The sequence below is a fragment of the Aquarana catesbeiana genome, linkage group LG04, assembly GCF_042186555.1.
Source record: "Aquarana catesbeiana isolate 2022-GZ linkage group LG04, ASM4218655v1, whole genome shotgun sequence".
Classification (NCBI taxonomy): Eukaryota; Metazoa; Chordata; class Amphibia; order Anura; family Ranidae; genus Aquarana; species Aquarana catesbeiana.
The window spans coordinates 140,996,180-141,024,019 of NC_133327.1; the positions used below are offsets into that span (position 1 = coordinate 140,996,180).

At 42.9% G+C, this 27,840-nt stretch overlaps 1 protein-coding gene across 1 annotated transcript; it reads right to left on the reverse strand.

Moving 5' to 3' along the window:
• Positions 1–8,996: 8,996 nt before the first annotated feature.
• Positions 8,997–27,756, reverse strand: RBP2 (retinol binding protein 2). Its single transcript, XM_073629065.1, has 4 exons — positions 27,599–27,756; positions 16,444–16,622; positions 16,260–16,361; positions 8,997–9,138 (listed from the first exon to the last, which is right to left on the reverse strand). The coding sequence occupies exons 1-4, from the start codon at positions 27,669–27,671 to the stop codon at positions 9,085–9,087; spliced, it is 408 nt and encodes a 135-aa protein (XP_073485166.1). The 5' UTR covers positions 27,672–27,756; the 3' UTR covers positions 8,997–9,084.
• Positions 27,757–27,840: the final 84 nt, after the last annotated feature.

Genomic DNA, 27,840 nt, shown 5'->3' on the forward strand with positions numbered 1-27,840 from the left:
GTAATGGAAATTTGTATGTTCTGTAAATAATTGTATTCTATTTTGTATGTATTGCACACTGCCCTCACTGTGCACTCGGCACTAATAATGTTTTCAGTACATGTTTACATTCTTTCGAGTCCTGATTAGAATTAGCCTGCCTATGTAACGCCCCTTTTTACCATAAACGTACAATTGTAATATTAATGTGATACCTACGTAATCATGTGCATAAAAACCTTCAATTGCGTCATAATAAAGCAGAACAGTTATTTGGAAAGATGCTGAGCGTATCTTTTGTGTCTGTTCCCTACTGCAGTAGTTATTAATTTGGAACCACTAATCAATATGAGGATAGGAGTTGCCTATCATCAATTTAACCAAGTCAGCATGGCGAGCTTTGCCTTAGGAGGGGATTCCAGGTGACCCTGAATATCCGAAACGAGGAGCTTGAGACGATCCGGGAAGTTCTGATAATCAGCCGGCTGAGGTAAGCCTTTTGCTTACATTTGAGTTATCAGAGTTCCTTAATCGGTAAGGCATTTTCGGGACAAAGGGTACCTATTTTACTCCCCTTAATCGAACTGTATTGATTGGTGGTTATATGTTATGTTGTCCCTGTCTATTGTCCATCAGAATGTTATAGATAAGAAAGGGAAGAATAGTGCTGTTCACAGGTATATGTAGTAAATCTGCTAGATAAAGTAGTTTAGAGGCAAAAGGGTATAGGCACACGTAGAGAAGAGAGAAGACTGGCCAGTCATTATGGGCATTGAATTAAGTAAGGGAATGAAGGGTAAGAGACCCTCAAAAATGCCCAGCGCAAGAGGAGCGCTATATATGAACCAAAGGTGCGGTTCCGCCTATACTGAGTCCCTAGATTAATGGTTAGAGTGGACAGGGATCCACAATTGGTAACTGGGTTACCAAAGGCCACAGGGACTAAGAATCATGCAGAGTAAACAGCTACAGAAACAGCTATCTATGTGAGCAAGATGGATCAAGGGTGACAATAACACTAGACAGAAAGGGACATTTTCATGTTAAGTTGTGGGATGAATTTGGGGTCAGGCACTACAACTATTAGAGTCAGAAACAGAGAAATGAGAGTTAAAACAGAATACTTTATATGTTGTCAGAGAGAGAAGATGGGATGAGCACTCTGGCTGCCCGTCTGATCATAGAAGCTAGATATAAAAGATATCTGAACAAAATAAGGAAAGCAGAATTTAGGCAGGAAAATATTAATGAGAGTTAAAAGAAAGTGAGAGAATGATATGCATGTGTTGTGTACAAATGGGAGAAAGTAAACGATTTTAGAGAGATATTGGTGTATGTGTGTGCGAATGCTGGGACCTTTAGTTCTATCCCTTGTGTGTGTCATGTACGCAGATGTGACCCCCTCCTTTGTGCTCTCATGAAAGAATGTCCCTGAGAGGTCAGTGATAAGCTGGAAGGACACCATGACAATTCCAGTTTTTTAGACAAAACATGTGCCGGGTTAACGAATCTAATGGTAAACAATGTGATCACAATTATTTTGAATCTGTTTTCCAAACATGGTAAAATTAAGGTTACATTTAACCGTGTATTACACAAATTGAATATCCTTTGATAGTGGAAACACTGCATTTAAAAAAGGGAAATTAAGTAAAATTAAGTACTAATGAGTATTAATTTCTAATATGAGTTTAAAAATTTTATTAACAATATAGATATATTGAAACTGGTTTAGACAACCTTTGGTTGGAAATGAAATTCAGGTTAATGGGGAAATTTGTATTGAATGAGATTAGTTTAGATTAAGATAACAATTTTGTAATTTTACATTTATACAATAAGCCCTTATTGAGAGAAAAAAAGATTAAGATGAGGTTGTTATTTGGAATACAGCTGCCATAATATTTAACAAAGCCAAGATGGATGGGATACAAAAGAAGTTCTACAAAAATGAAATTTTAAGGTTTTTGATGATAACTTGATGTGCGGTCCATGATGTAAGAGTAATAATAAATAAAATTTAAATATAACAGACCCATCACATCAAGTCCACACACCCTGTTAGGATAGATGCCACCTGCAGCCAGTTGTTTTATAGTTTTTGATGCTTTCTGGTCCATCATACAGATTATTGATCCTTTTGTCTTATTTATTTTTATTTTTGAAATCCAAAGCAGAATGTGTGGATTGTGAAATGATGTGCCCCTTTTCCTTGTAAGTGCCGTGGTATAAGCAGAAGAATATTTTGGATTTATGGGCATCTCTGCATGACGGCAGAGTATTGTTATCATTTATTATAATATTGCCAGGAAAAAGTTGTCTTTTGAAACATGAAACTGGAGTTCTTACACAAACAGCGTGATAGAAAACAAGCCATTGTAATATATTTATGCAAGCTGGACCCAGTAATGAAGGGTTCATCCCGATATATCAGAGCTGTAGCTTTTATGCAAAGGTGCTATTAGACAAAGTTAGATATTTGTTTTGGTCAATGGTCCGACATTCTGCGCAGCAAATATACAGATAACTAAATGTTTGTCTAATGAAAGGTTTAAAATATGAGTTTATTTATGTACAAATCTAACAATGAAAAATGCGAACATTTGAATCCAGCCACCTTATTGCCTCTATTGGAGGAGGCTGGAGACAAAGGAAGACACGTGCGTTAAATTGATGACGTAGGAATCAGCTGCTGTGAGCCCAGTGCAGGACACACTCCCTGAAGACCCAGATATTACATTTTTTGTAGATTTGAGTATGCAGTTTATCACCCAGAAGGATACTCTGTATTCAAAGTCATTGGATCCTTTTTCCCCAGCTCAAGAAGCAGAGCTCCATGTTTTAGCAAAGCCTGTGAGCTATAAAAAGAGTGTATATATATATATAGATAGTCGAGATATAGAGAGCTTTTGGTTCCATTTAAAGGGCCAGAAGTTTGTTTTTACTTCGGCAGGTAAACCAACCAAGCATGCCAAGTTAATTTGATCGGCTGTTTTCAGCCTTCCAGGTTCTTGCTGAGGTAGCCATATTAACTTTCACACATGGAAGCAGACCAGGTGACTAAGGATGCTGCATTTACAGCCCCGAACACTTTATGGGTCTGTGCAACTCACAGATTCCACCCTAGTTCTGGCCCAGTATAGCTGGGATTAATAATTCAACTTTAAGGACCCCAGAACGAGAAGAACAAGTGGTCCACAGGGGGCAACTTCTTATGAAACAGGACTTTGGAAAAGGTGATCATTTATGTCTGCCAGCCACTCTTTTCCCTCCAGCTTGACACATGGACCGTGTCATCAGTCACAAGCAGTTATGGCTGCCACTTCTTGTTTTACCTGTTACCAAAGGTGTTACCAAAAGCTGAACATCCCTTCCAGAGATTACAAAAAGATATATCCAGATGCCCAAGTTAGGATCTTACAAGTATGCATTTTGTCTGTATGGACATGTTTTTTGGATGTCCAGTGGCAAATGCTACTGCAAAGGCCACAGTAAAAAGTGTTATCAGAAGTAGTTTGTAAGTACAGAGTGCCAGAAAGTACAGAGAGTAACAGAGGAAATAATTTTTTATAGGAGAGTCCTTAATAGAAGTTTTGAGGTTTTATTTTTACACCCCTTACTGTCTACAATGTAGCGGACAAAGTAGAGTAAGAAACTAGAAAACTTTTGCCTGAATGTTTTCTTATATTTTATCAAGCCCCTAAGGGGGATGTTGGACTCTCTCCCTATGGGATTTTATTTGGGAGTGTGTTACTCACTTGCTTATATTTTGTCTCAGCAGCTGAAGTCCTCCATTCGGATCTCACAGAGAATGTTGCTGATCTTTTAAGGTTTTTTGACAAACTCATTTATGTGTTTTCTCCCCAATTCCAGATCCTAAAAGTTTGGAAGGATCTAAAACTAAAGCCAGGTGACTTGTGGATTGTTAAGAGACATTTATATATAAGGAAAAGTTTGGAGACTCAATACAGCATCTATTTCATGTACAGTTTTTGCAAAACTTGAAGAAAAAGTCACCTGGATCCACACCAGACACTGCAAAAATGACTAAATTAAAGAATTCTCTGTGTTTGATTTGTTTCCCTCTTGTGATCACAGTCTAGGGTACTTTTTGATTAAATTACTTTAATTGTAAGGGATATATATATTTGAAAAGTAGTTTAGCCATGTTGAAGTCATATTTTGTCTTTTGTACGTTTTCCATTTTATGTAGAATTGTCTGTGTTCACATATGCTGATAAGTCAGCATGCTCACAATTAAAGCGGGGGTCCACCTATCTATCGTTTTTTTTTTTTTTGAGTTCATTCACAAACTTTTCTTCTCAGCATTACATACTCACATATTGTGTGTAATATGTCCGCCTGTGTCAGATTTCGTCGGAAAGAATAACTTATATTATTCACTGCAGGCGGTTTCCATCTTCATTGTGGGCATTTGAAGCCCACAAGCATTTATTTCCTGGATGTGGTGAATGCTGTGCTCCCAGCATTCACCGCTCGTTCCCGCACATGCTCAGTGGCATCCTGGGAAGCCTGAGACTAGCTCCCAGGAGTCTGGAAGAGGCTAGAAACACACCTACTCCCACGGGAGGAGAACCAGGAAGTGCAAAGAAGAATAGAAAAATAAAAGGTAATTACGGCGATTTAAATTTTTTTAAACGGCATGTCAGCATCTAGGCAAGGAAGAGAATACATACAGATATTGTTCAAAATTTGGGTGGAACCCCGCTTTAAGCTAGAAGGCCATTCTGGCCACAGGAGTGTACAGCCAGTACTCTGTAAATATGTCTTATCAATCATTTGTTTTTCACAATGAAAAGTCATTTTGTAATGAAAAAGTTGCTCAGCTATTATTTTCTCCACAATGGAGTTTTTTTGCCTCTTTGGCCAGGACTACCTCCACCTAAGCGTGTGGAGGTTAAAGGTGATAGCAGGTATGGTTAGTGATCAAAATATTGATCAAAAGAGGGGAGACTGTAATGGAAATTTGTATGTTCTGTAAATAATTGTATTCTATTTTGTATGTATTGCACATTGCCCTCACTGTGCACTCGGCACTAATAATGTTTTCAGTACATGTTTACATTCTTTTGAGTCCTGATTAGAATTAGCCTGCCTATGTAACGCCCCCTTGTTACCATAAACGTACAATTGTAATATTAATGTGATACCTACGTAATCATGTGCATAAAAACCTTCAATTGCGTCATAATAAAGCAGAACAGTTATTTGGAAAGATGCTGAGCGTATCTTTTGTGTCTGTTCCCTACTGCAGTAGTTATTAATTTGGAACCACTAATCAATATGAGGATAGGAGTTGCCTATCATCAATTTAACCAAGTCATAAACCCACTTAAAAAAAAAAAAAAAAGAAACTAACACCTGTAAGACAAAGGCATAATGAGCTAGTGTGCATAGCATACTAGCTCTTTATGTAATACTCACCTGAGATCGAAGCCCCCGCTGCGTTGCCCTGTACACAGCACCGGCCGGCGACATTTCTCCCCAGAGTTGCTTCCGAGTATCGCGGCTCCGGCGCTGTGATTGGCCGGAGCCGCGATGACGTCACTCCCGCATGCGCGCAGGATCCAACGGTAACGACACAGTCTAACTGAAGCAATGGCACGTACGTGCCATTGCTTCAGTTTGCTTCAGTGCGCATGTGCCGATGACGTTGGGTAGCTACAGGTAAGCCTTATTATAGGCTTACCTGTAGCAAAAAGTGGTCTGTAAGGGTTTACAACCACTTTAAAGTAAGTGGAAACAGACTTACTGGGCAAATCGCCAGCTGAAAATAAAGGAAAATTCTTAAAAAAAACAAAACTAATACAACCATGACATCTAAGAACTGGTAAGCTGGAATATATTACATTTTTTGCTTTTGGGTATAGATATTCTTTAATTATTCAGATTTTGGTGAGGTGGTAAAACAAGGGGCACAATCTTGCTTAGGAAATCACCTACATTGGATAGCTTTTCTCCATAGCACGCTCCAGATGACCATTCTGTGAGTTGCATCACATTCACCTCTCTCATTTCCGAGCACCTGCTTTTATCCCATTTCCTTGATCTCATCATGGTTGGCCCCTACATTACACCACATACCAGCCTGATGATTTTTTCCTTTATTTCTTACATTTGGTCACTTTTCCCTGACATATTTTATTGCACACCTTTTTATTCACGTCTTTCATTCCACTTGGCCATTGGCTCTTTTTATCTTCAATACTTTATTATCACTGTACACTCATTGATATATGCAGTTCATTCAAATTTAGAAAAATCAAGTCCACACCCACTATTACTTGGATAATCTTTCCTTTGGGGATTATACGTGTATTCCCAGCTTCCCTATGGACTTCTGTCACCACAGCTCCCAGGACAGACTTTATACGCAGCCTTTGTTTTTCCAGTTTTCTATGTTCCATATACAGCTGATATGTGAGTAGTACTCCTAGGGATGGGTAACTTTGTTACCCCTACCTATACTTCCTTTTTAATGGTTGGGTACATCATTAGACTACATTGATACATTTATGTTTTTTCTGTAGATTAAAGATGCATCCGCCTCTGAAGAAGTGGAGCGAATCCATAGAAACGCATCAGTCTCTTTTAGAGATGCAATATCTTTTTCAAGATGGTTTTATATGCCCTCCCATTTTTTCATCCAGCTTATATTCCAGTATTCAACTTTCCAAGTATTGTTATAAAATGGAGGATGATCTCTTACATTTACAATGCAATATGCCATGCTGTTATTCATACTGTATGTCATTTTGGTTTGCAACATGTTATCTTTATGTTCGCCAATTCATGTATGTATTTATTGCAATACATTATGTTATGCATTGTTTTAAGAGAATAAACACAACATTTTTAACAAATGACCTATTTGCCAGTCATGCTCTAAATGTCTCATTTAAAGTCCCAACCCTCTTTTTTTTTTTTTTTTTCTTTATATACATTTGATAGCTAATGTCTCTTGTTATAAGTAACAGTCTGGATATTTATTAGATAATGAGAGACAATCCCCCCCACCCACCTGCTTTCCTCTTGTATAGGTCCCAAAAAGGACCTAAAATGTAAATCAGGGGTGCCCAAACAGTGGCCCGTGGAGCCCTCTGATGTGGCCCAGGACCTCCTGTTCTGGAATGGCAGGTTGGCAAGCACAGATCAGGATTGCCATCCTAGAACATCAGTGTTGTGAATGAAGCCAGGGCTAGAGGAAGCAAGTGGCATAGAAGCAGAGCCGCATAAGCTGATGCTTCCTGTATAGCGCCGGCTCCTGGTACGGATGGCAATACCTGAATGGAAGACTGTTATTAAAGGTAAGTTTATTACTAAAATCACAGTGTATATGTGGGCATATCTGTTCTTCAGGGGTTTCGGGCTGCTTTCAAACTGATCCGCAGGTGCAGCGCAGTGCACCTGCAGGGTTACCTGCACTGAGCCATAGACTTCTGTTATTTCCTGCGGGTTTGGTGCACTTTTAGAAAGAAGTCTTTGGCAAAGTGCAGCCAACCCGCAGGAAAGCCACAGATGCATTGCGCTGCACAAGCCTTAGGCCCCTTTCACACAATCTGTCTGACCCAATCGGACCCTCCATTCACCTCTATGGAGCGGCAGATGTAAGCAAACTTGTGTCAGTTTACACCTGCCTACCTCCAATCTGATCCACTAAAAAACCCCATAAGGGGATGCGTCCCCTTCCGTCATATCAGATGGCCCATAGAGTAGAGTGGGCTCTGTCCGTGTCTGCTCAGCATATGCAGAGTGGACACGGACCTGTCATCCACTCGCTCCACTCATTGTGGCCTGTGACTGGTTACCAAGTCGCTTAAGTGGCCCTCGCTCTTCAAAAGGTTGGGCACCCCTGATGTACATGGTCAGCTATCACTTATACCAAGTACAGATTTGTTTAATGCATAGTAGTGCCTACAGTGAGTGTACTTTACTGTTCCTCTGTCAGTGAAAGTCTATTAGTTTGCGCAATCTAACGCAGTGGTTCTCAAATCCTGTCCTCAGGACCCACTAACAGGCCAGGTTTTATGTAATACCTTGGGGAGATGCAGACTAGAATACTGCAATCACTGAGCAGCAAATGCTATCACCTGTGATGTATTTCAGTTATCTTGTAAATCTGGTCTGTTAGTGGGTTCTGAGGACAAGAATTGAGAACCACTGATCTAGTGGAAAATAGTGATTTCCAAGTGCCTTTTCCTGTAATTTATATTCGCTCAGAAATTTTTTCAGTTGGCACTGTCTTGACATAAAGACTCCACAAGATATACAGTGGTACCTTGGATTACAAGCATAATTTGTTCCAGAAGAATGCTTGTAATCCAAAGCACTCGTATATCAAAGCGAGTTTCACCATAGGAAATAATGGAAACTCAGATAATCTGTTCCAGTGGCACTGCTAGTGTATGCAGTACCGCATGTAACCAGAGGTAGGGGGCGCTGGAAATACTCGGAGCCGATCAAATGCACTGGAAGAGGCTCGGAAACACTCAGGAACGGAGTGTCTCCGAGTGTCATCGACGCCCCCGCACCTCTGGCCAATCGCTGTACTGCACACCCCAGAGGCTTGAATCCTGCTTGTTTTGCAAGGCAACGCTCGCAAACCGAGTCAGGATTTTTTTGAAATAGCGAGTGTTTCCGAGCGGCTCCGAGTGTCACCGGGGCCCCCGCACCTCTGGCCAATCGCGGTACTGCACACCCCAGAGGCTTGAATCCTGCTCATTTTGCGAGACAACGCTCGCAAACCGAGTCAGGATTTAAAAAAGATAATAGGTCGTATTGCAAAACGCTTGTAAACCACGTTACTCGCAATCCAAGGTATTACTGTAAAAGTAATATTTAAAATAAATGTACTCCTAAAGAGCACCCTGTTATTTATTTTCCCTTTAGAAGCAAGTATACAACAATGGCAGTTTCTGGGTTGTTAGTACCTTTTAGTTCTGCAAGCATATATTTTGTCTACTCCTGGTACACTAGTGAGAAATGATGAATTAATAATATTTCATATAAACATATTTTATTCAATTGCAAAAAATATATCACAGATGTATCCACTGTTTACAAAGTGAAAATGATGGCAGTGCTTTAGTTCTTCTTTTTGAAAACCTGGTGGCAAACTTGATCTTCACATGTTAATTCCTGAAATAACAGAAAAGCAAGGTATTAGGTTTGCGTGGGCCCTTCCTAATGATGGTGCTGCACGCTGCATCTAAGCAGCCTGTCCTATAGGATTTAGTGATTTGCTCTTTTTAAGAGTAGCATCAGGTTTGCTAAAGATTGAAGTAGAAACTGACCTCAAAAAGTGAAAATTTGTTATGTTATAGGGAACATCTAGAAATTGTAATTGTGTCTAAATGGATCGAAATTCGGCCACTTCAGCGGGGACCAACCAAGTTTCGATCCATGTAAGGGCCCTCGACTTGGGTACAACCAGCCTGTTAGATTTTTTTCACATGCGATTACTGCCAGAGGCTATAGCTGCTAGCAGTAGTTATTGTGTTCTGCCAGCTGGGATGACTCCCCGCACCCCACCCCGCCGGCAGAACACAATAGTGCTACAGGAGGCATTTCTACATGAACACTGAATGTGTTGCTGGGGGAATCAAGCAATTTTCTTTCTTTTCACCTGTGGCGGAAGGAAAGAAAATCAAATCATCTATGGGCTGCCTTATACCTACAGTCCCATAGCAGTATGTCTGCAGTGTGAGATCTAATGAACGGCTCCCTCCAAATAGTAGTTTTCGGCCTGGTTCACACCTATGCAGTTTACTTTTGATCTGTTTCTGCAGTGCTTTTTGCACACATTTTCTGATGTTTTGCGTTTTGTTTTTTGTTTTTTGCCCATCTTGTTATTGGACAGATTTATAAATGCAAAATGCATCAAAAACACACTACATGCTTTACTGCAGCATCTCTACTGAAGTCTTTCGAACCAAAAACGCACATATTTGATTTTAAAAAAGTCCCTGACCCTTTCCAAAAACGTAGAAGCTGAAAAAAAAACATAGATGTGAACGTGTCCCATAGGAAACCATATTAAATGGACTGCAGTGCGTTTCTGCAAAAAGCACAAAAAAACCCCAAAAAACGCATAGGTGTGAACCAGGCCTAGCAGATTTGACATCTATGGACTAATAATCTGCAATATATTACATTTTTGTTTTTGGTTTTAGATACTCTTTAATGTAAGCCAAAGAACAACTACAAAATGTTATTTAACACAGGAAGTGGAGTGGCTATGGCTTCTTTCCAGTATTTATTGATATGTCCCCACTGGTGTGGTTTAGGCCTCTTGCACACTGCCGCTTAAAAAGCTCAGTACAGCTTTTTTTTTTTTTTTTTTTTACTGAGCTAAAATACAGTCCATTAACCACTTAAGAACAGAGCCTCGTTTTGAGATTTGGTGTTTACAGTTTTTTTTTGCTAGAAAATTAGTTTGAACCCCCAAACATTATATATATTTTTTTCTAACACCCTAGAGAATAAAATGGCGGTTGTTGCAATACTTTCTGTCACACTGTATTCGTGCAGCGGTCTTTTTGGAAAAAAGAAATCTTAATAATGGAATATCTGTCTCTATAGGAAATTTTTTCCTCAATTCCTCTTCCAGTGACAAGTGTAGCTTTTGGGATATCTCCATCGCATTTTGGCAACGTTCACAAGAGAGGGAGTACACAAGAATCGATAAAAAAACCTGAGCGGGGCACCATCATTTCCCCATTCTATCCCAAACTAGAAAAAAAGTTTTTTAAGTTTTACTTCAAATGATGAATAATAGCAATATTTCCCAAGTCATCCACCAGGACAGTCACATGAGGGTCCACCTCCTGCAGGAAACACAAGCACATACAAGTTTAAAAAGGCCTCCCCTAGGCTGGCCCATCAGTTCTCGCGTTTCCTGCCTCCTGCAAACACCGGCACTGGAGGGGGACCTACAATCCCCAGTTTGTTGTTTTTCTTAGACAGCAATTTTTTTGTTTGGGGCAGGCGTCCCTGGACATCCCCTTAACTCCTCCTGTGAGCAAGCTGACGAGGCAGTCAGTCACAGGTATACACTGGGAGGGAAGGGGAGACTCGAGGAGTACAGGTATTTTTTTCTTCAAACTCCTACCGAGATGAACCTCCCTGGTGGGCCCCTGCACCGGAGGTAGATGGACAAGAGGGGGGCTCTATTATTTTCCCACTCCATCCTGGCTTTGGGATAAACTCAGGAGGGTGGAAGAGCCAGGGTGAGGAAAAAAAAACACTCATGTGACAGCGACATGGAGGTCCTGTAGTCAGAAGCACAATCTGCCACCTTCTCCAGCCTCCAGGCAGGCTCGTATTGGGGGACACACCAGGCACTTGTCCTTTCTTCTCCCCTGCAGCATGCCAAACATCCACTCTGCTTCCAGCATGTACCCGGCCATCATGGCCGACAGGCGGTGGTGACATCATCAAGATTGCAACGCCACAGGAAGTAGGCATCTTGGTAGGCACAATGAAGCCGCAAGTAATGGCAGGCTGCGCTGGAAGTTATGAGAGCAAGATGGCACCGCCACAGGAAGTGGTAGAGCGGCTATCTTGGAAGAGGGATGCGACCAGGAGCATCAATGGGCGCATCCGGAGCGTCAGGAACCTCTGACATCACTACTTATGTGCCCATTTGTGACAATGGCGGCGACCAGCGGGAGTTCACAGGCATGCTCCTTCCCTTCCAGGTGGTCTAATGGCGGAGGTCAGATCATTGGCCCCTACCGGAGGCTATGGAGCAGGGTCCCAGGTCTCAAACGGTAAGATGGAGGAGACACATGGGTCTTTCCCGGGGAGGAGAGGGTTGGAATGGTACCCTTGTTTAGACATACTCACGGTATGTTTCTGGAGAAGGGGGGGGGGGGGCTCACAGAGAGTAGCAGTGACAGCCCCTGAGTGACTCTCTCTCTTTTCTCCTCTCTGGTTTTTCTTCTCCCTATCCCTCCTCTTCCGCTGTTGTCTCCCTGCAGCCTAAAGCCCAGGAACCAACAGACAGGAACAGACAAAGCTAAAAAGAAAAAGTACTGCCAGACGTGCGGTGTAAAAATGCCATCCGACAGCGATAAGTTGCTCTGTCATAGATGCATTAAAAAAATCGTGAATGAAGAAACGAAAACCCCTAGTGAAGAATTTTCTTGATTTTAAGAAAGAAATGACATCCACACTCTAATCTCTTCAAACAGCCATAGACGAGATGAAAGGGAATGAGCGACCATCCACCTCATCTCAAGGCCCCAAAATCTAGCAACAGAAAGGAAAATTGAAGAAAGCTGTCCCCCAACCTCAGCTGAGTTCCTCGGACTTGGAGGAAGAAGGGGAACTCCTATACCAGGGTAGCTCCGACTCGGATAAGGAAGGGGGCACAACAGATTCTCAGAAATATTCCAAACATCTGTTCCCAGTTGAGGAAACAGATGAGCTTTTAAAGGCAATCTACATAACTGAGGAGATTCAGGAAACCCAGCCGACGGACTCAGTCCGGGACAGGCTGTAGAGAGGACTTCAAGAAACAAAAAGGAGATTTTTTTTCTGATTCACAAGTCTATTAAAGATATCATAGCTAAAGAGTGGAAAAGCCCAGAAAATAAGTTATTTTTTCCTAAAGCACTAAAAAGGAGATTTCCATTCGATGAACAGCAAAGCGTCCTTACAAAATGCCCAAAATTAGATGCATCCCTGGCTAAGGTATCAAAAAAGTCAGATCTCTCATTTGAGGATATGGGTCATTTAAGAGACCCAATGGACAAAAAGATGGAGGTCTCTCTAAGGAGAGCTTATGAAGCAGGGACAGCAGGACTTCAGCCCAACATAGCCAGCACTTGCATGGCCAGAAACATGGGTTTTTGGCGGGAACAACTTAGGGATCACCTGGAAAAGATCCCAGGGATAGAGGAAGCACTGGATTCCCTTCTATTCATAGAAAAAGAGGCAGCATATATAGCCGACGCCTCGGTGGAAGCGATGAGAATCTCCACGCACACCACAGGCCTGGTTAATGACCAGAAGGGCCTTCTGGCTCAAAACCTGGGAGGAAGACTATGCTTCCAAAAACAAGTTATTCAACATTCATTTTGACGGCAACCTACTATTTGGTCCAGAACTGGAGAAAGTCTTGGAGAGGTCAGCAGACAAAACCAAAGGATTCCCTTTTAAAAAAAAAACAAGACAAAAGGAGAAAACTTTTTTTGTCACAACAGGAGAGAAATACAGACGAAGAATGAGAAACCACAGACCCAATGTGGATGGGTCTTCAACAAAAATAAAGCGAAAACCAACGTATAATTTCCAAGCTCCGTGTCTACCAGCAAATCTCAATGATGCCAGCAGCACCGTGGGAGCGAGATTACTACACTTTCTCCCGCAATGGCAAGAGTTCTGCTCAAATCATTTCATCCTTCAAATAATAGCACAAGGATACAAAATAGAATTTATGTGAAGACCTCTATCCGAATTCCGAGCCACAACGGTTCCATTTCCATCACAACAAAACTCAGCCATGAAGGAAGCAATCATGAATATTCTAAAAGAAAAAGTCATCCTCATGGTGAAATATCTACTCCCACAAGCAGCTTTCTTAGCAACACTCAAAGGACGCGTATCTTCACGTACCAATCCATCCCAACCACCAGAAGTTCCTGAGGTTTGTTATCCAGGAGGGGAAGAAAATTCAACATTTTCAATACCAGGCCCTCCTGTTCGGCATCTCATTGGCTCCGAGGATATTCACAAAGATTATGTCAGAGGTAATGCAAGAACTCAGACTGAGGGCGGTCCAGATAGTGCCATATCTGGAAGACTTCCTGATATATTTTCAGACTCAGGAAGCAGTCGTCACAGGCCTGCAAACGACCAAGCTCTTCCTCACCCATGTGGGATGAAAAATAAACTTAGAAAAATCTAACAGAATACCATCCCAAAAAATTACATTCCTGGGCTACATAATAGACAAATAGACAGGAAGGTATAGACAATAAATCCTGCCAGAAGACAAAATAGCCAAAATAGTCAACATGACACAACAGATAAGAACTTCAGGATAAGGAACAAGAAGAGACATAATGTCCCTTTTGGGGCTTATGTCTGCCTCAATCCCAGTAGTACACTGGGGACAACTTCACATGGGAGCCCTACAGTACCACCTTTTAAACAATTGGAATAGGAAAGTCGATTCACTGGAAGAAGTGACCCACATTCCCAAAGAGATCCGGAGATCATTAACCTGGTGACAGAGGGACTCTTTTGAGGAGAGCAGACTATGGCTGGCGACGCCTCAAATTTGGATTACAACAGACCCAAGCGCATCTGGTTTGGGAGCTCATATAGGACAACAGGTCAGTATATATATATATATATATATGACAACCGGCAGGGGGGTACCAGGTCAGGGCCCTTCATAAGAACGGCACATCAACTTCTCTCATGGGTGGAAGTCCATTTGCTATCCTTGATGGCGGTGCACATAAAAGGGACGAACAACACCCTAGCGGATCTTCTGAACAAAACTCAGCTGGACCCAGCAGAGTGGGGACTGAACCAAGAGATCCTTTCAGAGCTCTCGGGAAAATGGGGCCCGCCAGAGGTCGACCTCTTTGCCACATTGGAAAACAAGAAAGTGAAAAACTTTTTTTCCCTTCCCTACAGTACAACTCCTCCCCATAGAAATCAGGAAGATTTGGATGGAGAGTGTAAGAGTAATTCTAATAGCACCCTTTTGGCTGAAGCGATCATGGTTTACAACCCCAAAGAAGATGGCAGAGGAAGATCCCTGGGATCTGCCAAACAGAGACAACCTTCTGCTGCAGTCAGGTACATATCACCCGCAACTTGAAAATGTTAAATTGGTAGCTTGGATTGTGAATGGCGCATTCTATTGAAAAAAAGGTCTTTCTGCTAAGGTAGTGGAAACACTTCTACAAAGCAGAAAACCAGTAACAAAGAAAAATTTACAGGAAGGTGTGGAGAAAGTACACATCAAATATGGTACCCAAAAGCAGAGAATTACAGAATGTGGGCACTGTGCTGGATTGTCTGTTGGAAGGAGCAGAAATGGTTTAGGGTAAACAAGGGTTAAGCGGTAAGCACACTTAAAGTGCACACAGTGACATTGTCAGTTTTTCTGGATATACCACTGGGTGAGAACCCCTAGTTAAACAGTTCTGCAAGGTCATCTGTAGTAACCGTCCCAGCGAAGGTATTAAGATAGCCCCTTGGGACCTTTCCTTGGTGCTCAGAGCACTAACCCAAGAGCCATTTGAGCCACTCTCGGACATTTTGTTGACATTCCTGACATTGAAAGTGGTTTTCTTAGTGGCAATCACTTAAGCTAGGTGCACAAGTGAACTACAGGCCCTTTCTATCAGGGAACCTTTCTTCACAATCTTTCCAGATAAACTGGTCCTCAAGACAGACCCACTGTTCCTCCCCAAAGTCATATTACCTTTGTTCTGTCAAAATCCCTCCAACAAGGGAGAGGAAGCATTTTCAACTTTTTTTTTTTTTTTTCAACCACTACGACATTCAGAAAAGCGCTAAATCTATTCATTTCATTCGGAGGCGTCCACAAAGGAAAACCAGCATCCAAAAACTCCATAAGTAGATGGATCAGGTGGGCAATCAAAGAAGCTTATGCTTCCCAAAACCAAAGGGATCCGCCAAACCTAAAAGTGCACTCCACGTGCTCAGTGGCCACGTCCTGGGCAGAAAGAGCTGGGGCCTCCATCAAGCAAATCTGCCGAGCAGCCATCTGGCCTAGTGACTCAACCTTTGTGAAGCACTACAGGATCGATTCTGTCTCCGCCAAAGATCTGACCTTCTGCCGAAAGGTCCTGCAAGCGGTAGTCCCACCCTAGGTATGAATCTTTGGGGTCTAATGTGACCATCCTGGAGGATGACTTGGGAAAAGTAGCATTATTACCTAATCCTTTTCCAGGAATCCCCCAGGATGGTGAATCCACACCCTAATGAAAGATATTAATTTGCATATATCAAGAATGTGGGTATTTGTCAGCAAGGCAATCTTTGAATAACTGATTGGCCAGCCTAGGGGAGGCCTTTTTAAACTTGTATGTGCTTGAGTTTCCTGCAGGAGGTGCAGCTTATTTCTCATGTGACAGTCCTGGAGGATTTTTGGAAATGGAGTTATCAGGAAATAACTCTAGCTTTTTGGCTCCTGCTGAAGCGTTTATGCTCAGTGCCGTAGCCTGGAGTTCTGTAAAGCTGCATCATCAACAAAGACCACATCTCCTCACCAGGTAGAGTTTGTCGCCCTCAATCCAGTGCTTCCAGCCACGATTATTTTTTTCGCCTTTTTGAACACAGACAAGCTTGTCCCCGTCCCAGGATACTAAGGTCTGTGGAGTAGATAAAACAAGCCTTGTCAACAATAGATCAAGTTCTATTAGAGCCAAAAATCATAATTGTAGAAGCTTGTACCTTCACCGTCCTGCTGTCCAAGCCCTTAGTTTGTTCTTCGAATTCCACTCCAACTGTGAAGTCAAGAAAATAGTTCCGAAATGTGCTGAGTGTCTTTGTTTTAAATTCGTTTCCATTCTGGATTAACTCTTTGGTTTGGCTCAAGTGAGCAGCAATTTTGCGAGTAGCAAAATCAATGTCTATAGGAAACAAACAAAAAAAACAGGTCAGACCTGGAAACCAATAGCATGCAATATTTTTTGTATAGACTTTCCATCACTGATTTGCCTTGAAGCAGACACACATCTTAGGTCAGACATACACACCCTGGTATATGCAGGGCTGGGACAAGGGGTGGGTAGGGGGGTGGCTGCCCTAGGCACAGTGGAGATTTGGGGGATTTTGCTAGAAGGGGTGATGGGGGGGGGGGGGGAATTTGTGCTAGTAGGGATGATTGGGGGATTTGTGTTAGGAGGAGAAATTTGGGGGAGGGGGGATATTAGTGCTAAGAGAGGAGATTTGGAGGGGATTTGTGCTGGAAGAGGGGAATTTGGAGGAGAGGTGGGGGGAGATTTATGCTCAGAGGGAAAATTTGAGGGGTAGAGGATTTGTGCTAGGAGGGGGGATTTGGCAAGGGAGAGGATTTGTACTGGTAGAGGAACTTTTTTGTTTGGGGAGAATCTTGGCTTGCAATGGGAATTTATGCTTAGGGGTAAGTGTGAAGATTAGTGTTCAATTTTTTTTTTTTTGAGGGAGGGGATTTTTACTGACACTTAAAGTATAAATAAAGACATAACTTTTTTTTTTAGGTGAAAGAAATTGAATACCTCTATAAGTGGGATTTTTCAGACAATAGACACATTTTTGAAAAAAATATATATAATTTTATTGTATAAATAGAAAATTCCCATGAAATTCTCAAAACATGTTATATACAGATATTTCAAAACATTGTATATTGAAGAAGGAGATACGGTGATACTTTAATTAAGGATGAAAGACTCCAGATTTAGTAAATGCCCCCATTGAACTTATGTTTACATGGATGCTGGATGCAAAGGCACATTGAGTGCTTTCAACATTCTACTGGTGTGAAGGCCTTCCATTAGTAGGTAATAGCAGTGAGCAGGCCTGCTCTCTGACAGGGACTGGATGATACAGGCGTTGGTTAATGTAAACTTGTCATGCAAACAGAAAATGCTAGCTGCCAGGCTCTTTAATGACCTGGTGGCTTCAAAACTTTCTGGGTCCCTGATCTGAAATAACCATGCAGATAAGAAACATGTAATAAATGTCAGAAGTGAACAGCCTATACTTCTTTAGTAAATTAACCATGTAATCTCATCCTGATTCATCATCTGATTGTACCCTAGAACAGCCCTCAAAATTTCCACTCGCCTGCTCGCACTTGGTGAGTGGAAATTAGTACTGATATGCTACACTAATGGCCAATGATACACTGCACTGATGGGCAATCGTATGCTGCACTGATGAGCAATGATACACTGCACTGATGGGCACTGATATGCTGTACTGATGGGCACTGATACGCTGTACTGATGGGCACTGATGGGCACTGATACGCTGCACTGATGGGCACTGATACGCTGCACTGATATGCTGCACTGATGGGCAATGATACGCTGCACTGATGGGCAATGATACGCTGCACTGATGGGCAATGATATGCTGCACTGATGGGCAGTGATATGCTGCAATGATGGTCAATGATACGATGCACTGGTGGGCACTGATACACTGAACCGATGGGCAATGATTTGCTGCACAGATGGGCACTGATACGATGCACTGGTGGGCACTGATACGCTGAACTGATGGGTAATTATATGCTGTACTGATGGGCAATGATACGCTGCACTGATGAGCAGTAATACGCTGCACTGATGGGCACTGATACGCTGCACTGATGGGCAATGATACGCTGCACTTATGGGCCATGTTACGCTGCACTTATGGGCAATGGTATGCTACACTGATGAGCAATGTTGGGCACTGATAGGCTAAACTGATGGCCACTGATATGCTGCACCGATGGGCAATGATAGGCTGCACTGATGGCCACTTATATGCTGCACTGATGGGACTGCACTCTTGGGGCTGTACTTATGGGGCTGCACTGATGGGCACTGATGAGGCTGCACTGATGGGCACTGATGAGGCTACACTGATGGGCACTGATATGCTGCACTGATAGGCACTGATATGCTGTACTGATGGGCAATGATAGGCTGCACTGATGGCCACTGATATGCTGCATTGATGGGCACTGATACGCTGCACTGATGGGCACTGATACGCTGCACTGATGGGCAATGGTATGCTGCACTGATGGGCAATGATACGCTGCACTGATGGGCAATGATACGCTGCACAGATGGGCAATGATACGCTGCACTGATGGGCAATGATATGCTGCACTGATGGTCAATGATACGATGCACTGGTGGGCACTGATACACTGAACCGATGGGCAATGATTTGCTGCACAGATGGGCACTGATATGATGCACTGGTGGGCACTGATACGCTGAACTGATGGGTAATTATATGCTGTACTGATGGGCAAAGATACGCTGCACTGATGAACAATAATACGCTGCACTGATGGGCACTGATACGCTGCACTGATGGGCAATGATACGCTGCACTTATGGTCCATGATACGCTGCACTTATGGGCAATGGTATGCTACACTGATGAGCAATGTTGGGCACTGATATGCTAAACTGATGGCCACTGATATGCTGCACCGATGGGCAATAATAGGCTGCACTGATGGCCACTGATATGCTGCACTGATGGGCACTGATGAGGCTGCACTGATGGGCACTGATGAGGCTGCACTGATGGGCACTGATATGCTGTACTGATAGGCACTGATATGCTGTACTGATGGGCAATGATAGGCTGCACTGATGGCCACTGATATGCTGCACTGCTGGGACTGCACTTATGGGGCTGCACTTATGAGGCTCCACTTATGGGGCGGCACTGATGAGGCTACACTGATGGGACTGTACTGATGGGCACTGATGAGGCTGCACTGATGGGCACTGACATGCTTTATGTTAATATTGTTAAAGTTGTTGTTAATTCTGCATAAAAAATTTAACAGTGTAATTTCATGAGATAATTTACAGGAGCGGGGAAGGGTAGAGGTTGGGTGGGGCAACTGGTGTGGAGTAAAACTTAAGGCCTGGCTAGTGGCTCAGGACATGAAATTTTGAGCCCTGCTCTAGAAGATGTTACACATCTGTACAATTCATATGCATACTGCACAATCTGATGGTAATATGTGGGACCATCTAAATCATGACAGTATTTTATTGCACCATGTCCATATACTTCCACACTGCAGTAAACATTTACAGTTATGAACACACAGTGGTTAGCACTTCTTCCTAGCACCACTAGGGCCGACTCGTTGGTTTGAAACCCAACCACAGCACTCTCTGCATGGTGTTTGCATGTTTTCCCTGTACCTGTGTGGGTTTCCTCCCACACTCCATAGACATGCTGGTAGGTTAATTGGCCCTAGTATTAATGTGAGTTGGGGACCCTAGATTGTAAGCTCCTTGATGGCAGGGACGAATGGGAATGTATGATACATATGTAAAACACTGTGTAAATTGATGGTGCTATAAAAAAAAATAAACATAGTTCCACTCTTTCTCTATTGTTCTCAGATATGGAGTTGTTCTTTCTTTTCTCAGTTCTGCTGATATTCCAGCAGAGGGCAGAGTGGAATCATAAATGCTTCCAGTGTTGCTGTAAGGGTGATTTCATTTATTATAAGAAATAGGTTGTAGGGAGGAATTATGCTCACAGTCATTGCTAAGCCTCTGAAACGCTAGTTTCCTATCTGCAATGCCGATCCAATGGCTTCAATACTTTTAAAGGCACTTACCTGACCTGCATATAATGATTTCACTGACTTCCTTTGCCGCATTCATGTTTCAGATGGCTGGCCATACACACAGGCCAATAAAAAAAAAAATCTATACACCTTGGATGGACAAGTCTCCCAGCTCAGCTGTTCTATTTATTCTGACAGCCATTGCTAGCAGTTGTCAGAATAGCCAAACAGCGGCTGCATCTGATTGGATGTAGCCGCTGTTCAGGCATACATTTTCCACTCAGCTCCATCACTTTTTCAATTGAAGCATGTCCAGTGGGAAGGGCAGGGTTGCCAACCGTCCATAAATTTAGACAGTTTGTAAAAAAAAAAAAAAAAAGCACTTTTCTCCTGTCTGTAAATGTCTGAAGAGGAGAAAAAAACCTGTAGAGAAAAAAGCAGAGAGGGAGCCAAAAGCCGGAGCCTGCTTTCAGTGCTTTGCATGGTGTCTGCTACAGGACAGAGGTCAGTGTTTGTCACTCTGTAGGGGAGGGGGGGGGGGGCAGAGGCGGCTCTAGGCTTTGTGAGGCCTTAGGCAAAACTTACACATGAGGCCCCACGGACTAGGACGCTCCGTGATGAGGCCGCTATTCCTCAGGCTGCGGGCAGTATCTGATTTGTCCATCAGCTCCTAAGCCACACAGTCCCAGTGGGGGTAGGCGGAGCCACCGGCGTCAACTTCAGTGATTGAGAACAGGCAAATTAGGCGACCGCGAGGCCCCTGTGAGTGCGAGGCCTTAGGCGACTGCCTAATTTGCCTAATTAGAGAGCCGCCTCTGGGGGGGGGTTACTGATGTAAGGGAAATAGAGTACACTAGAGTAAGAGGGGAGTCTGATGTAAGGGGTGCTCTGGGAACCCTGATTTAAAGCGGAGTTCCACCTGCAAAAAAATAAAAGTCAGCAGCTACAAATAGTGCAGCTGCTGACTTTTAAAATAAGGACACTTACCTGTTCAGGGCACCAGCGATGTCCTCACTGGAAGCCGATCTGTCCCTTGGCTCTGGGTGGAGGTGCCAGCATCTTCAGTAAGGGAATCGGAAAGTGAATCCTTGCGGCTTCACAGCCTGTTTCCTACTGCGTATGCACGAGTCGCGCTGCACGTTCTGAGTGGTCCCTGCTGTCTTCTGGGACCTGTGTGTCTCCCAGAAGACAGCGAGGGGAAGGAGGGCGGAGGAGGGGCAGATTCTGTGCCGCTCTTTCGCCGGAAGTGGGAGCAAATACCTGTATTAGACAGGTATCTGCTCCCCACTCCCCTCTGAAAGGTGCCAAATGTGACACCGGAGGGGGGGAGGAACCAGATCAGCAGAAGTTTCATTTCTGGGTGGAACTCCGCTTTAAGGGGGAATGCTGGGACTTATGTAGGTGGGGGCTCTGTTGTCCAGAGACCCCTTTTACATCAGAGTTCCTCTTTACACCAAAGTCCACAGAATTCCCCCTTACATCAGAGTCCTCCCTTAATCAGGGTTCGAAGAGCACCCCTTACATCAGAGTTCCCTCTTACATTAGAGTCCACAGAGATCCCCCTTTAATTGTAAGGGGAAACTCTGTGGACTCAGATGTAAGGGGGGACTATTAGCCATTAATCTCCTCTTCATAGAATTTATTGAGAGTAGTAGAATAATTGCTCAAGAATAGCTCATTTAGGAGAGATTCTTGGGAATTTTTTACCATCTAAAGTGGAATTCCTGTCTAACACTAACACTGTTTAAACATGTTCCCTACATCTCCCGATAGCTATGCTGCCAAACCTGTGTTAAACAGATTTGTAAGTTTGCCTAATTTTAGTCCGCTCTGGACCAGTCACTGCAGCTCTGGCTCCCATGTGTTAGCGAGCTGCGGCTCCAGAGAGAGAGAACGCCAACAACGGCTAGGACATGAGAACTTATGAGTGACATCACGGCTCCCAGAATTCCCAGCCATTGTCGAGCGATCCCTCCTCTCTCCTGTAGTCACTGCTCATTGACACAGGGGATCATGTGACCGGACCAGAGTGGACTAAAATCGGTAAGTATACACATCTTTTTTGCACAGGTTAGGCAGCATCAGGAGAGGGATAGGGAACATTTTAATACTTTGTGTTAGGCTAGAATTCTACTTTAGGTATACCCTACCTATAGGGTTCATTTCATGAGACTGACCAATCACCCATCGAACTGCAGCAGAACACAAAAATTGGTTTTGCACTAGGGAGATTAAAAATCCCCCACATAGCCTTCTTTAACAGAAGTCAATGCAAGTTGTGATGAAGTCGCACCAAAAGTACTGCAGGAACCTTTTTTTAAGTCGAAGCGACTTGAGTCGCACTGATTAGAACGGTTCCATTGCCGTTAATGGTGCATGACTTGTCATGCAACTTTGAACTCTCAAGTCGCATGACAAGTCGCGGCAGTGTGAACCAGGGCTTAGGGCCCTGTGTGTTCAGGGACAAAGATCTAGTATGTAGGTCTTCAGCTTTCTGGACTAAATCTTCTGCACTATGGACCTGTACCCCTGAATGCACAGGGCCTGCACCTATCCCTCCCAAGCGCACTAAATCTAAAGTGTAGATGCTGTTTTTTTTTTCATTACAGGCTTCATTCACACTGGCGCTCCCGTGTTTAGCTTTTCTAAATGCAAAAGTTATTTGAGATGTAAACAATGTTTAGGTTCCATGCACACTAGCATTTTTTTAAGCTCCTAAAAGCAGTTAAATAGTGTTATTCTATGTGTCCATGAACACTACTTTAGGCTATTAGCATTGTTGAGCTTCAGCATCTAGGAGCAGAATTTTTTTTTTTTTTTACGTTTTTGGGAGCGTTTTCCTGGCAGAAAAAAGCTAAACGCTACTAACAGCTTTTATTGAGCAGTTGTTTTATTTTCTTCATGTACTGTAAAAATGCTAATAAAACGCTAAGACTCCTAAAAGCTACTAAAACGTTACTAGAAGTAGGCACAAAAATGCTATTATCAGTGTTTTTCATCCAGATCTTTTTTTCTAACATTTTTTGAGCTTATAAAAAAACACTAGTGTGCATGCAGCCTTAAAGCGAAGTTCCACTCTAAAGTGGAACTTTCACTTATCCGTCTCCCCCCCCCCTCCGGGGCCACATTTGACACCTTTCAGGGGGGAGAGGGGAATGGATTACTGTTTTCGACAGGTACCGTTCCCAACATCCTGGAGACCCGGTCTCTCAGAAGTTCTGTCCCCTCCTCCTTTCTCCGCCGCCGGACCAATTAGATAGTGCAGCGTGCTTCGCGCATGCGCAGTAGGGAACCGGCTGTGAAGCCGAAAGGCTTTACTGCCGGGTTCCCTTACCAGGAATTGTGGGGGCAGCGCCCAACAGTCGATCCGTAGATCGGCTGAGGTGCCGACATCGCGGGCTCCCTGGACAGGTAAGTGTCCATATATTAAAAGTCAGCAGCTGCAGTATTTGTAGCTGCTGACTTAAAATTTTTCGTGGACCTCCTCTTTAACTACTTACCGACTACCGAACGCCGATATACGTCCTCACTTTGAGGACGGATATCATTGATATGGCAGCAGCTATCTGCCATAACCCCGGTATCCCCGTGTTTGGCCGGCTACAAGATAAAAGTGGTCTCTGCAGCAGATTCCCTGCAAGATCACTTTTAACGGCGGCGGGAGAGGGCCCCCCCGGTGCCCTCTACCGCTTACCGTAGCCGTCGGCAGCGGCGGAGGCGATCCGGTTCTTCTCAGGGCTGTGCATGGAGACGAGTGAGGGGAAGATGGCCCCCACCTGTCTCCATGACATTGCAAGCGACATCAAAACATTACTTCCGCCCATAGCTCTTAAAGGGCCATTTTTTTTAAATCTTTTTTTTAAATGACAATTTTATTTTTTTTTTTTTTACATTTAAGTCTAAATATGAGATCTGAGGTCTTTTTGACCCCAGATCTCATATTTAAGAGGTCCTGTCATGCTTTTTTTTTTTTCTAGTATATAGGGATGTTTACATTCCTTGTAATAGGAATAAAAGTGACAAAAATAGTTTTTTAAAAAAAAAAAAAACTGTGTAAAAATAAAAAATAAAATGAATAAGAAAAAAATACTAATTTTTTTAACGGACCCCGTCCCCACAAGCTCACGTTTATATGAAAACGGTGTTCAAACCACACATGTGAGGTATCGCTGCGATCGGTAGAGCGAGAGCAATCATTCTAATGCTAGACCTCCTCTGTAACGCAAAACCTGCAACCTGTAGAATTTTTAAACATCACCTATGGAGATTTTTAAGGGTAAAAGTTTGTTGCCATTCCACGAGCGGGCGCAATTTTGAAGCGTGACATGTTGGGTATCAATTTACTCGGCGTAACATCATCTTTCATAGTATAAAAAAAAAAAAACTGGGCAAACTTTACTGTTGTCTTATTTTTTAATTCAAAAAAGTGTATTTTTTCCAAAAAAAGTGCGCTTTTAAGACCGCTGCGCAAATACGGTGTGACAGAAAGTATTGCAACGACCGCCATTTTATTCTCTAGGGTGTTAGAAGAAAAAATTTATAATGTTTGGGGGTTCTAAGTAATTTTCTAGTTAAAAAAAAATGTTTTTAACTTGTAAACAACACATCTAAAAAAGAGGCTCGGTCCTTAAAGGGGTTGTAAAGTTGTTTTTTTTTTTTTTTTAAAATAACAAACATGTTATACTTACCTTCACTGTGCAGCTCGTTCTGCACAGAGTGGCCCCGAACCTGGTCTTCTGGGGTCCCTCGGCGGCTGTTTCAGCTCCTCCCCGCAAGCATTTACCACCTTCATGCGAGCTCCCTCGCACGGTGGTGAGTGCTTGCGGGCGCGCTCCCGTGATACAGCCGGCGGCTATAGCCGCTCGCTGTATCACTCGGCCCCGCCCCCCGGCGCGCCGCATCATCGGATGTGATTGACAGCAGCGCGAGCCAATGGCTGCGCTGCTTTCAATCCATCCACTGCAGCCAATCAGCGACCAGGCTGAGCTGCAATGAAGCTGACGAGGACGAGGAGCGAAGATTCGAGGCGTCAGGTAAGTAAAACGGGGGGGCTGGGGGCGGCGGTACTGTCAAAAGTTTTTTCACCTTAATGCATAGAATGCATTAAGGTGAAAAAATTTTTACCTTTACAACCCCTTTAAGTGGTTAAGCTTCCTAGATCACATTTTCCTGTATTTAGAAGTTCCTGCCTTAGGCTCCATTCACACTAGCGCGTTTTTTGATGCATTTTGCATTTTGCAGAAATGCATGGGAATTTTTTAACATGGGTTCCTATGGAACATGTTCACATCAATGCTTTTTTGTATCTCTGCGTTTTTGGAAAGGGTCGGGGACTTTTTTTCATGCAAAAAGCAGCGTTTTGCATGTAATGGATTTCAATGGACAAGCATCAAAAACGCAAGTGCACCGTTTTTGCAGCGTTTTTGGTGCGTTTTTGCCGTTTTTTTTTTTTTTTGTAATTTTTTTTTAACCACTTACCGACCAGCCACTGTATATATACGTCATTACTTTAAAGATGAATATCTCGGTAACGGCAGCAGCTGCTGCCACAACCGAGGTATCCATCTTTAGGGCCCGCGGTTCTGTACAAGATAATGGTGGTCTCTGCGGCGGGTTTGCCGCGAAATCACCGTTATCGGTGGCGGGAGAGGTGCCACCCCCCCTTCCGCTGCTCTCCCGCGCCCTCCGCCGCTTACCGGAGCCGTCGGTAGCGGCGGAGGCGATCGGGTCCTTTCCCTTCCTCAGTATGGAGACGAGTGAGGCTAAGATGGCGCCCACCCGTCTCCATACCATAGGATGGCCGGAGCGATGTCATTACGTCAGCTCCGCCCACTTCTCTTAAAGGCACATTTTTTTTGTGTCATTTTTTTTAAACAACTTTTTTTTTTTTTTTGCATTAAAGTCTAAATATGAGATCTGAGGACTTTTTTACCCCAGATCTCATATTTAAGAGAACCTGTCATGCTTTTTTCTATTACAAGGGATGTTTACATTCCTTGTAATAGGAATAAAAGTGATCCAATTTTTTTTTTTTTTTTTAAACAGTGAAAAAATAAATAAAGTAAAATAAATAATAATAATAATAAAAAAAAATTTTTTTAAAGCACCCTGTCCCGACGAGCTTGTGCACAGAAGCGAACGCATACGTGAGTAGCGCCCGCATATGAAAACGGTGGTCAAACCACACATGTGAGGTGTCGTCGCGACCGGTAGAGCGAGAGCAATAATTCTAGCCCTAGACCTCCTCTGTAACGCAAAACATGCAACCTGTACAATTTTTTTAAACGTCGCCTATGGAGATTTTTAAGGGTAAAATTTTGACGCCATTCCACGAGCGGGCGCAAATTTGAAGCGTGACATGTTGGGTATCAATTTGCTTGGCGTAACATTATATTTCACAATATAAAAAAAAATTAGGCTAACTTTACTGTTGTCATATTTTTTATTAAAAAAAGTGAATTTTTTCCAAAAAAAGTGTGCTTATAAGACCGCTGCGCAAATACGGTGCAAAAAAAAGTATTGCAATGACCGCCATTTTATTCTCTAGGGTGTTAGAAAAAAAACAATATATAATGTTTGGGGGGTTCTAAGTAATTTTCTAGCAAAAAAAACTGTTTTAAACATGTAAACACCTAAAATCCAAAACGAGGCTCGTCTTTAAGTGGTTAAGACTGTAAAAAAAAATGAAAAAAAAAAAAAAAAAAAAAACGCAAAACGCAAATCGCGGCAAAAACGCCGCAAAAACGCTACAAAAACGCTGCTCAAAAACGTGCCAAGCATGAAAAAAAACCTCCAAAAACGCTCAAAAGCAACATGCATAGGTGTGAATCGAGCCTTAAGCAGGTTTATCTGCGTTTAGTCACTTTTACCTTCGTTTAGACTAGTGTCCAATTGGATCCTGAACTCACAGAATTTGATTTTCTATAAATGCAGCTAAACTGACTGCACCTAAATGCAGGTAAGCACACAGTGTGAATGGCACCATTGTAAAATTATTAGGCACATTTATATGTGATTAGAAATGTCCTCTAAAGGCAATCAAATGCAGGATTGACAATACCAGTGTGCATAAAAACATAACAGTAAAATAAACAATATGACCCTCTAAACAAAAAGGACCATTCCTGTCCAAGAACCAATGGGGCCGATTCCTAAAGAAAAAGAAAAAAATTCAGCTATTGACCATAACAATAACAACCACAGCACTATGTGATCGTCTAACACAGCCTTAGAGAATGCTATCTCTTTCCTTAATTGGCTTCACATAGATCAATGACCGATGCTTCAAGCTAGAAATACCTAATGCCTTCATATATCCATCAAAGTTGTCATTCTTCTCCATGACCCAGGTTCCATTGTAGTCTGCAGGCATGGTGATGGGTACCAGAGGTGGGATGGTGGAAAGGAGCAATGTGGACAAGACAGAGGCTGCAAAAAAAATCTTGTCTTGCTGCAGTTTATATACTGATTGCTGGGATCCCGATAAAAGGGTTTCAAAGTCACAGATTAGCCGACAAGGACTTTATCTCCAGTAATAGGTC